The sequence below is a fragment of the Hyperolius riggenbachi genome, chromosome 10 (genome assembly GCF_040937935.1).
Source record: "Hyperolius riggenbachi isolate aHypRig1 chromosome 10, aHypRig1.pri, whole genome shotgun sequence".
Lineage (NCBI taxonomy): Eukaryota > Metazoa > Chordata > Amphibia > Anura > Hyperoliidae > Hyperolius > Hyperolius riggenbachi.
In genome coordinates, this window is record NC_090655.1 from 84,314,807 (window position 1) to 84,327,318 (window position 12,512).

The 12,512-nt window shown below is 40.3% G+C and overlaps 1 protein-coding gene across 1 annotated transcript in view; it reads right to left on the reverse strand.

Annotated features, from left to right (window-relative positions):
- ARID5B (AT-rich interaction domain 5B) overlaps nucleotides 1-12,512 on the reverse strand; it is a 445,568-nt gene that overhangs the window by 348,470 nt on the left and 84,586 nt on the right. Inside the window, exon 3 of the mRNA XM_068255131.1 lies at nucleotides 2,776-3,001. Within this exon, the coding sequence (XP_068111232.1) occupies nucleotides 2,776-3,001 (226 nt within the window). The remainder of the gene's footprint in view (nucleotides 1-2,775; nucleotides 3,002-12,512) is intronic.

The following is a 12,512-nucleotide window of genomic DNA, read 5'->3' on the forward strand; positions in this document are numbered from 1 at the left end:
CTCTCGACTACACTGTTGATGAAATGATTTTATTTAAATAAAGCTTGACTGCATAGAGTAATTTTATACCAGGAGTGTGCTTACATTTCAGACTGTCCTGATATATACTATATATCTTACGATTAGCATATGCCAAGTGGTAACAACGATGTAAGATCCCAATGGTTGTCTCGGATAACAAAAACCCCTGACAATTATTAATACACAGTCTCAATAATGGTCATCCAGATTGCTCAGGTGGCATTCCATGAATGGTCATTGTACAAACACAGTGATCTGTGTCTGGAGAAGGGGAGTGGGAAGGGGGGGGGGGGGGGGGCACAAGCGCTCAGTTCAGTGTACAACAGAACCATAGAGGTAGGTCAGTACTCATACATCCCAAAAACATACAGGTAAGTTAATTGGCTTCTCCCTAAAAAAAAAAAAAAAAAAAGGCCCTAGACTATGATACATACACTACACGATACATACATAGGCATAGGACTATGGTAGGGACTAGATTGTGAGCTCCTCTGAGGGACAGTTAGTGACAAGACAATCTACTCTGTACAGTGCTGCGTAAGATGTCAGCACTATATAAATCATAAAAAAATAAATAAAAAAATACTCATACAACCTGATGGTCCACCATAAGTTACAGTGGAGAGATCTACATGAAATAATCTTTCCTTGCATGACCTTTCTGGGTGTCTAGGAGTCTAATGTATGCACTATACATAGTGCATACATTGTCTGGGTGTCTAATGTATACACTATACATAGCTTAAAGCGAAACTGAAGATTTGTTTTATAACAAAGTGTTTCACTTACCTGGGGCTTTTGCCAGCCCCATGCAGCCTTCCTGTCCTGCGCCAGTCCTCCACGATCCTCCGTTCTCCCGTCACCAGCTACTTTAGTTACCGCTGATGCGTGCCCCAAGCCACAGGCGCAGTTGCAGTCGACTTACAAGTTGACGGTATCGACTTAACAAAAGTAGCTGGCCACAGGAGAATCGTGGAGGACCGGTGCGGGACAGGAAGGCTGTACAGGGATGGCTTTTTTGTTATAAAAAAAGATCTTCAGTTCCGCTTTAAGTCTCATAGCTTAAGCTACAGAATACAGAGCGGTACATTGCAATGGCCAGATGTTTCTGTACCCAGCCTTACTGGTAGCCATTCTTGCCATCAGTGCTAGTTTCTAGAATTCATCGTTCATACTGAGCACCATCTGCATGTACTTTACAAGTTCTCCAGGTGATAATGTTTGTGGATACTGTAAACAGGAGTGTATGATGAACATAAACAGATGGTGGTTGGTGGCTTGCCATTTTACTACCAATAATTTTAAATTAATCATGAGGTTTTCTTATTGGCAGAGTTATGAAAAAATAGTTCTGGAAGTACAATTTTTTCCTACAAAAGGTCGACTGTTCTAGGGCTGCACAATATATTGTTTTAAAATAGATATCGTGATTTGCGGCAAGACTATTTCCTAATCCTCAAAGTTGCAATTTTTTTTCCATGCATACAATTTTAAGCGTGCGGGCTTTTTACATGTACTATTTTAAGCGTTCTATACGTAGAATTATTTGTGTTGGCCGCGTGGCACGCTTCCTCTTTCCGGCCGGAAGAAGACAGAGTGGTAGTGAGTAGTGTAATGCGGCCAGCACATCGTTTGTGGGAGAGAAGGATCCACACATCAGGCACTCATGTTCTGCACTCTGCACCCAGTCTCCCGTGGTCACACTGTGTACTGTACGCTCACTGCCCAGGATCTGTTACCTCTCCACTATCCTGTCGAACAAACAACTTGGATCACCACCACTGCCCAGTAAGTGGCCACTGTCAACTTAATAGTTGCTATTTGTTTTGATAAATTCACAATGCAGTAAAATTTATAAACATGACAGAAAATGACATACTATCAATTTGATAGTATGATGCCATTTTCTGTCAATGCATGTTTATAAATGTTAATGTACATTGTAAATTTTAGTGCTAAAACTTGATTTGAAGATAATAAAAAAAAAAAAAAATGTAAATCGCAATTTGACAAAAAAAAAAAAAAAAAAAAAAAATCGCAATTCGCAATTCAATTTTTCCCTAAAATCGTGCAGGCCTACTGTGTACCCCTATTACATAGCGCCGATTACCTCAAACATCTGGTCGCCACTTTTCACATAATGGTATGAAAGAAGAACTGACTATGCACACCACTTTTCTGGTCTCAAAAAACATGGGTTTTACAAATATGGTCTGATAAAACTGGCCAACAAGATACAAAGAGACACACAAAAATGGTGCCAATTTATATTTGACAGATGATATTCAATTGTTGGCAGATCATATTCACCAGTTTGGAATTGAAAGATTGAGAGACAAATTTCTTTGGTCACTATCTTCGATCTTTTGTAAACTATTTCATAACTATAATGATTACCAGAAGATCCATTGTTGATTGTTTTCTAAAGTCTTCCATCTCATGAGTGTATGTAGCTCAAAACTGGCAGACTCTGGACGCTTGTGGACCAGTGTTTTAGTTTTTGTACTCTGATGATTGGCTAACAGTAATCAGAGGGGTGAAGAGCCAGAGCTCAGCACCAGCTGAGTTTAAAAACCATGGAAGCACAGCCATGGTGGGTGCATTTCTACTGAAATCTACATCCTGGCAGAGATAAGAGCCTGCCAACAGGACGTAGATTTCAGTAGCCTGCACCAGGTTAAGGTCGCTCTTTTATCAAACCACATTTTTTCTTTCAGCTTTTAAAATTGAATACTGCAGAAAGAAGACACTTACCCAACTCAGCCTTTTCTTTGAAAACATCTTTGAAATTGAGTCCACTATTTAATATGGATTGTCTGTACTTCAAACTACATTCTCTCTGGCCATTTTTCCCTGTTTCCTTGAGTTTTATGGGTAAAGCACGAAGTCCACATTTCCATTTGGAGATGTCTGAGTGGGCCCATTTCACCAAGTCTTCAAGCTTTACAATCACTTTTTCTGAAACAGCAATTACTTCATCCTGTGGGGAAAAAATGAAAACAATGGTAATTAAAAGATAAGAAATGAATACAGTTTTTACATAAACAAGCATTTAGACTAAATAGACTATAATATCTTAAATTGGCTAAGGGCCAAGGAAGAAATATAAAAAAGCAGCAACAAATTAAAAAAACAAAAACTAAAATGAAAAACAAACTGAAAAAAATGGTCTGCCGGATCCCAAAATAAATGCAAAGAGCATTTTTCTTCCATTACGCTTCCCACGTTTACAAATCGCCTTAACATACTGGTCTTTAAAGTGAACCTAAAGCCTACCAAAAAAATGAGATTAACTCACCTGGGGCTTCCCTCAGCTCCCTGCAGCCGATTGGTGCCCTCGCAGCTCCACTCCGATGCTTCTGGACCCGCCGGCGACGACTTCCGGTTTGGCCGTCACCGGCCGACAGGCATGGGAACGCTAGTGATTGTTCGCGTTCCCAGCCGGTATATCGCCCCCTATGCTGCTATTGCGACCTCCTGGTCGCAATAGCAGCATAGGGGGCGATATACCGGCTGGGAACGCGAACAATCACTCGCGTTCCCATGCCTGACGGCCGGTGATGGCCAAACCCGAAGTGTTCGCCGGCGGGTCCTGGAGCGTCAGAGCGGGGCTGCGAGGGCACCGATCGGCTGCAGGGGGCTGAGGGAAGCCCCAGGTGAGTTCATCTCATTTTTTTTGGTAGGCTTTAGGTTCACTTTAAAAGGAAACTGAAGCAAGAGGGATATGGAGGCTGACATTTATTTCCTTTTTTAACAATGCACATTGCCTGACTGTCTTGCTGATCCTCTGCCTCTAATACTTTTAGCCATTGCCCCTGCACAAGCATGCAGCAGATTAGGTGTTTCTGACTGTCAGATCTGACAAGATTAGCTGCATGCTTGTTTCTGGTGTGATTCAGACTTCAGCAGCCAAATAGATCAGCAGGCCAGCCAGGCAATGTATATAGTTTAAAAGGAAATAAATATGGCAGCATCCATATTCTTCTCACTTCAGTTCCCCTCTAAAGTGGAAACTTTGGCATTGGCAGGGGCCATTCACTCTGCAGTTAGGATAGTGATGCATCTGTTGCTATGGAGGGGGTGGACAATGAAGTGACTACCCCATGGGCAGGGTGCGTGGGGAGAACAATGCATTCAAAGGGATTCGGCTATTGGGGATCGATAAAGATCTGGCATATTGGATCGTTAAGAGGCGATTGGCGGCCAGTGAACACATGCTGGATTCACATCAGATTATTTGTAGTCTTGTAGTTTTGTAGTCTTTATCAGCAGCATGGCCGAGACAAACCTAAGTACCCGTACATGCCTTTCATCTCTTACCAGTAGAGGGAGGAAGTGGGAGAGATCTGTTGAACTGTGCTGCGAGGAAAGAATGGCTTGTACCCAAACCCAAGCTACCCTATGTAGGTCTTTATGGAATAGGGGAAATAGTCTGGACAGCTTCCTGTTTAGTAAAGTTGCAGTGATCTCAACAGGAAACAAAAGCATAAGAGTCAGGCAGGCAATATATTTATTTCAAAAAGTACAGATGTGTAATTAATGCAAATTTACAATAGTAAAAATGCATTCATTACATATCTGTAATTATTTATGTATTTAAAAACAAAATAAGCTGAACAAAGTCTTGAAAAAGAGACGACTTCCTTTGCTGATGGCAAGAAAATCAAACGGATTTTTTTTGGGGGGGGTCTTGCACCAGCCAGAGCCTGCAGCTACTCAGAGACTTTACTGAGAAGGACCGGATGAGTTTCAGAAACGTTGAGAACCATCACTGGCTTTCTTTCCCCTGTAGGTTAACGTGGTTTTTAAACATGCAACTTTTAGTGTACAATAGTATTTTTGATAAGATCATTCCGATCAAAAGAAAAGATTGGATTATTTTATGCTGTAAATCAATTGAATACAAACTATTCTTGATATCAAAAATCAGTAGCAATTGTATACATCAAAAAATCCGCCCACAGAGGGAAAGATTGATAAAGTGATATCTCAAAAATCGATTAGGCCCACCACCTCCTCTATTTTCAAATAATAAAAGGTGAATAATCTTTTCAAAAATAAAAATCATTCACTGAACCTCGTACTGCTAATGAGCATCTTCAGTACAAACTGAGCTGTTGAAGCATCTCTGAGCTTGCATCCATGGACTACATCTCCCAGCATGCATTTCCACTAGCACACCCAAAAACATCTTCACCGGGAAAAAGAAAATGTCGCACAGTGCAGTCGATCCATGCAGAAAATGACGGATTACATAGGGGTGAGAGGCCAGAGGAGCAGTACCCTGTAGGTAAGTACGGACGCTCGCCCCAACGGCACATTTTTACAAACCTCTCTTACTGGGATTTTTTTTTTTTTAATATTTCAGGTTCTTAGTTAGCTTAAACTACTTTGGGAATGCAGGGTCAGTCCCTTTTTAGAACCAGAGCCTTTTTTTTAATTCACTACATTCTGATCACTGTGATTGGTTCACAGCAATCAAATGGTCTGGAGCAGGGTTGCTAACTCATCCCTTTAAATAAAAAAATTGCACAAATGTACAAAGGTACAGCGCTCAACATCACACACCTTCAACAGTATTAATATCTATTAAAAAGTCCTGCAAATGATTAGCACATAACAGAATTGTAAAAATTGTCCCAATGTTGCCACACTTGTACAGACACTGCAGTCTGCACAGTGGTACTGTACCAACAGTCCACTCAAATCCGGAATCAGTTTAGCTTCTTCCACATATATAAAGTGCCAAAACACTCTTACCAACAGAAATGGCTGATTGATTGACAGATCAGCATAAACGTTTTTGGATGAAATACTCAGATGCTCCACTCATACAGTGTCCACTCCTCCTATATGTCACTCAGACAACTTCTATGGCTGATCCAATGCTGACCAGCTGTAATCACTTGTTTAGGCTCTCAGCCTCCAAATCACTGCTGCACCTTAAAAACTCAGAAGACAGGCCACCATAGCGTAATTCCGTTTAATGTATAAAAAGTAAAACGGTAATGCACTCACATGTAATTAAAATCGATGCGCATATTCTTAAAAGAAGGACGTCCCCACTGCCGCCGTTCGTATCCAGCGTTTCCGCACACCGCACCTGAGACCCCGCCCTACCGGTTTCGTCATCAATGACCCATCAGGGGCATGTCTTCAGGCCGGGCGCGGAGACACTATAACCACATCATTATGCAAATTGCTAGACCACCGAGAACGGCAGAATTCTCGCGTCTGCATTCAGACGCCATGATGCCGAAGTCCTGTTAGGGATGTATGAAAAGCCGCAAGAATTCCGCCGTTCTCGGTCTAGCAATTTGCATAATGATGTGGTTATAGCGTCTCCGCGCCCGGCCTGAGGACATGCCCCTGATGAGTCATTGATGACAAAACAGGTAGGGCGGGGTCTCAGGTGCGGTGTGCGGAAATGCTGGATACGAACGGCAGCAGTGAGGACGTCCTTCTTTTAAGAATATGTGCACTGATTTTAATTACATGTGAGTGCATTACTGTTTTACTTTTTATACATTAAACGGAATTACGCTATGGTGGCCTGTCTTCTGAGTTTTTAAGGTGCAGCAGTGATTTGGAGGCTGAGAGCCTAACCAAGCGATTACAGCTGGTCAGCATTGGATCAGCCATAGAAGTTGTCTCTGAGTGACATATAGGAGGAGTGGACACTGTATGAGTGGAGCATCTGAGTATTTCATCCAAAAACGTTTCTGCTGATCTGTCAATCAGCCATTTCTGTTGGTAAAAGTTTTTTGGCACTTTATATATGTGGAAGCAGCTAAACTGATTCCGGATTTGAGTGGTCTGTTGGTACAGTACCACTGTGCAGACTGCAGTGTCTGTACAAGTGTGGAAACATTGGGACAATTTTTACAATTCTGTTATGTGCTAATCATTTGCAGGACTTTTTAATAGATATTAATACTGTTGAAGGTGTGTGATGTTGAGCGCTGTACCTTTGTACATTTGTGCAATTTTTTTATGCTAAGCAGGGAGGTGATACCCCCCCCATGGTATAGCGATCCATTTGCTAAATAAGTTAAACCTGTTGAGGTATCACAGTTCAGTGAGGAGCGCAAAAGCCACTTTTTTATATATTTCATCCCTTTTAAATACTGACACATCTAAGTTATACAGGTTCTGGGGCTTCTCACAGATAATCAGTGCCTAAACTGCATCTAACTAGCCACAAGACATGTATAATTCATAAGCGTCCATATTTAAAGGGATGAGTTGGCAACACTGGTCTGGAGCCAATGAAAATGGCTCCTGACCAAGGTACGAAACTCAGCTGTATTTAGACAGCTGAGTTTTGAGCAAGTGGTCCAAAATCAGTTAAAGCTCTCTCCCATTTGTGGATCTACATACACACATGCATACAGTTACACACTTACATAATTTATAACAGACTGACATGCAGTTGCTTGAAAATATGTAAATAAAACATTTTGGAGAAAAAAAAAAAAACGGAAAAAAAAAAAAACGTCCTTGAGAGAACAGAATTCCTCCATGTAAGAGTTTAGCTATTGCACATCACTGTCAAAGGGCTGCTCAGTGAATGAAGACTTTTAGGTCCATTTAGATCAAATGTAAGTTGTCACGCTGTGATGAATAATGCTTTGTTGATCTTTACAGAAATGCAGCTAATATAAATTATTGAAACTCTGACTCATATGAACAAACTGTTTAGAAAATGTGTTCTTAGGTTCTGGACACCAAGTACTGAATTAAGCTTTTGTACTGTAAAAAAAATAAAATAAAAAAGAACCATTAACAATCATCATCTGATGTCTTTTTTTCACTTTTTTTTCTTCCCTAACAAGCTCAGCGTAAATGTAAAGCAAAGGGCAGCTTATTTTTCTCTTCCAGATGTCCGAAGAGATGACACTGGCACATTTTCTGAGCAAGAGCCGCCAACTGGAAGCTCTCACAGAGGCTAAATAAATATCTTTGTCTTAAAATAGTTACGTTTGTGGTGCTGTATGTTTGGGAATTGAAGGACATTCCAGTAGTGTGTAAAATAAAAATTACAGAACAAACTTTGTGCTTTGTGTTCTAACTGGTTGGCACATGTGGTACTGAGTAGCTTGCCAACTTCATGGAAACTGGCAAATCTGTGCTGTGCCATTGCTTTTATTCATTTTCTTTGTTTAGCACAAAACACCTTTTTATGTTAAAAACAATCTCAGATAAAAAGTTTCATTTTTTTAGCTCCATCTGATAAGGCTTTGTGCGCTACAGAGAGCTTGTAACATTACATATTCACAGTCCCCAAGACTTGTTTACTGTCAATTAGGCCTTATTGTTAATCAAAGTCCACCGACTTGTTTACTTGAAATTAGGCCTTATTGTTCTCTATGGAGCAAACCTATTTAGTACACAGAAGTAGAGCAAAGCACTTGCAGACGTTCCCAATCAGATCAGCAGGCGGAGCTCCAAATAAATCAAATTTTGATTGAGGCTAATAAATACTTTTCTGATAAAAAAAAATACTTAAATAGTTTACCAGACCTAATAAAGAAATACAGCTAAAGCAAGCATAGCGGGGAGTAAGGAAAGTACACTAGAACTAGGTGCATTCTCAACATTCATGGGCCCATAAGGAATTAACTATTTCTCCTGAGTTTTCTCCTAGGAGATAATTTTTCATCTCCCATTTAAAATAACTCTTCAGTACTTTGCAACTGAAAAAGTACAAAAAAGTAGGTGAAAAAATACTATCAAAATTATTCTGATTATTTTCTTGGTTGCCAGTGGTTCAAAGGGCATTTTATTGACGATTTTGAAAAGATCACCTAGGACAGGGCTTTTCAATCTTCTCACTAATTGTACCACTTTTATCACCTGAAAATTTAGAAGTACCACCCGTGGGCCAGTGCAGTAGAGCGGACCCGATCAGGCTCGGCTGTTTTCACCAAAATCAAAGTGGAGAGCTGCTACGGCATATGCGGGTATGCTGACAAGGAGTTCTTTGGGCGTCCTTTTGCTGGATCCCATCTACTGTGGAGGAAGGTGGAAGCCTCTTTAGCCCCCGAGGTCCTCGCTGTGCTGCCCTGCAGAATACTTCAGACCTCAGATCAGCAGTAACCCGACTGCCACTGTCACTGTGCACCGATTGCCTGGCTGTCTCTTCACCACTGATCTGAGGTCTGAAGTATGCTGCAGGGGAGCGAACGAGGGGAGCTGAACTTTGTGGAGGCAAGATGGGATGATGACACATGGCAGACAAACCTGGTGTATACCACCTGGCCAACAGCAAAGTACCACTGGTGGTACGCGTACCACAGGTTGAAAAGCCCTGACCTAGGAGATAACCAAGGAGAAAAAGTTAATTGCATATGGGCCATTGTGTTTTATGAAAACTCACAATGAGAGCCCCTAAAAAATGATTCCTCCTCCCACAATTCATCCAATTTCCCATCATGTCCCTAGTGCAGGAAGTGAGAAGACAAAAAGCAGCAATAACTTTGCAGACCTTTTCAACCCTTCCTCACGGGAATCAAGATAAATGATAAATTAAAGTATTGCATTCCAAGATTAGTTACAAAGCACTTTATCATTTGTACCTAAAGTATATTTTATAACTCTAGAGCAGTATATCAATCATTCTATATAGTTTCTAGGGAAACCTATGTATGGGTCATACTCCCAGTATGTTAAGTATAAGTTGTCATTCTTTTCTAAGCCCAACTGTAAACTTTCTGCAATAATGCTAATCCTAATGGTTGCAGATATGCCAATCCTAATTGTAAACTAATTGCAGCATGGCCCTTTTCCTCTCACTGCCTTCCAAGAACGCTTTTCATTTCCTGGTTATAAACTTTCCACCGCTTTGGATTGTGGGGTCAGTTTTGTACTGTAAACTATGGCAGCAAAAGATTTCTCAAATTATAGCGCTGACTCTTCATTCAATTCATCCATAATGCATAATGGCAAAAATAAACATATTAGTCTTTCCAGCTGGTGACAACCCACATCATAAGGTTGTAAAACAAGCAGGTGCTGTATTGTCCAGAACAAGTCCCGTTCGGTCACAGTAGTGGATTGATAGCCCCGCCCTCTGCATGGTATAACATGTACAAATTATTGCATATAGGGGGATGTGTGAGTAATGAATACAAGGTAACAAGAAGATCTAAGTGTAGGCCCTTTATACTAAAAAGGTAGTTTATTTTTTTTTATTCTATTCTAGTTCCCTTTATGCATTACTCACACATCCCCTATATGGTAAGCCGCCTGTCTTTCTGTTTGCCATCATGCATTATGGACAAATTGAAAGAAGAGTCAGCACTGTGACTCATATTAGTAATGAACTTCAGGCCCCATTCACACTTACAAAATGCTAGTGCTTTTGCTAGCGTCTTGCTCTGGCATTTTTTGGCGATTAACGCCATTCACACTTGGGGCGCTTTCCCGGCGATCGCCATTAGCGCTTCTATAGCACTAAACGCGATCACCGGGACATCGCCTCAAAGTGGTGCAGGATACTTATTTTTTTCAGCGATTTGTGTTAATCGCTGGAGATTAACGCAAATCGCCCAACTGAGACTAGGCCCATAGGTTATTATTGCACTAGTGCTTTAAAAAGAAATCGCCGGCAAAACGCTCTAGTGTGAATGGGGCCTCACTGTGGTGCAGATTTATCCTTTGAAGTCTTGATAATGACAGCGACCTGTTAGTATTTCAAAAACTGCTTAAATCAGTAATGCTAGAGGGCGCTACATTAAGGGCACCCATATTCTAGAGCGAGAGGAGAGGCTGGGATGGGACAGATATCCATTTGATATGTTACTTGGAAAACGTTGAGGAAGTAATTTAACAAAATGACTTTAGATCTCAAAATTCAACTTAAAATTCAATATTTTGTTTTAACTTTAAGCTGCAAAGCAATTAAGAAAAAAAAACACACAGCAGCTTCTACAACTTTTGCTTCTTGCCACCTGTTGTAATTTAAGCAGAGTACAAAGTGTTTGAAAACAAACTAAACACATAATTGGCAGTTGACCTTTACTCTGAATTAAAAAAACATGTACACAGTTGAATAGTGTGAGATTTTCTTAGCACAATTTAAGGCACAGTTCCAATTACATGTTAAGAAAAAAAAAATCAGACAAAAAAAAAAACAAAAAAAACCCCACTAGCAATGTATCTAAAACTGGAGATACAAGTTGAAAGGAATGGCACAATTACAGAGCATGTTTGATTTGTACGGGAGATCAGGGGGATCATTTGGGTATTGTGTGATGTCAATATTGGAAATTAGTAAAAAGCACATTACTGATATCCTAACAATTTGTGTTGGGACAATATTTTCACAAATACCTAATAAGAGAGCTTTTTGGTCCTTTGTAGCCTGTTACAGACTCCTAGGAGTTCTGGTTCACCATGAGCTTGCTGGGTAGTCTAACTCTGGGTGTTTAACGTTCTACTACATAGAGCCACATTAATCGATGCCATGCACTAATGAGGATCAACCAATCCAAAACAGTCTGTATGTAGGTTGGATTATTGTGGCTCTGTACAATTAACAAATTGACACATCATTGCATTCCAGCGATTCTGGAGGCCTGCTTACCTTACAGGGACAACACAGGAGGATTTGCATATTCAGCAGTGATGCATTGTGGAAGACCTGAATTATCGCAAATACCTTCGGTTTTAAGAAGGCAAACCGTTGTTTCTCTTAACATTTTAGTAGCAGGGCATATTCGTCCTTTGTAGACCCTTGCTTACTCCTCAGAATTCTGGTTCACCATGACCTTGCTGAGTAGTCTGTTATCCTTTACTAACAGCTAGTTGTAATGTGACAGGAACATACATAGAAGCACATTTTATTTGAATATTTAAGGACAAAATTTGGTTTGAACTTAGAATATTTCCCAAGTTACTTTCCCTCCTTTGTGAATGGAGCCCCACCTGTTGGAATGAAACTGTGATTATGTAACTGCTGTACGTGAGAAAGTAATCATTATTCACAGTGGAGCCTCCACACAAATTCCTATGCATAAGAAACTAGTGATTACCCTGCCGCAGGTAAGTTAAAGGGGGGCCTTAATATTAGAAACAATTACCAGCCTGCCTCTGCAACTACAATGTTTAAATAGAACGTATGGGGATTGTTTTATTTTCTTCAGACTTTATTTAGTTACACATTTATTTATTCATTACTAATAACTTTTTTTTTTCTTCAGACAAAAAAAACAATAGGACCTTCTATTCACCAATCATTAAGTCCAAAAACGTAGCTTTTGTAATGTTAAAGCTTTGTTTATAGTGGCTGGTGGTGTTAGCGAATATTTGCCAAAGTAATTTTTGCAAAAAAAATGAAAATATATCAAAAACTTCAGAAAGTAGGCAGTTTTTGTAATGCACGGCAGTACAGAGCGTGCTCTCGTGTCATACATGTGATCCTCTGCGACGTATGTGAATGTGAAACAGCCCGGTCTGTACTGCTGTGCGAGTTAACGGAAGAAAAAAAA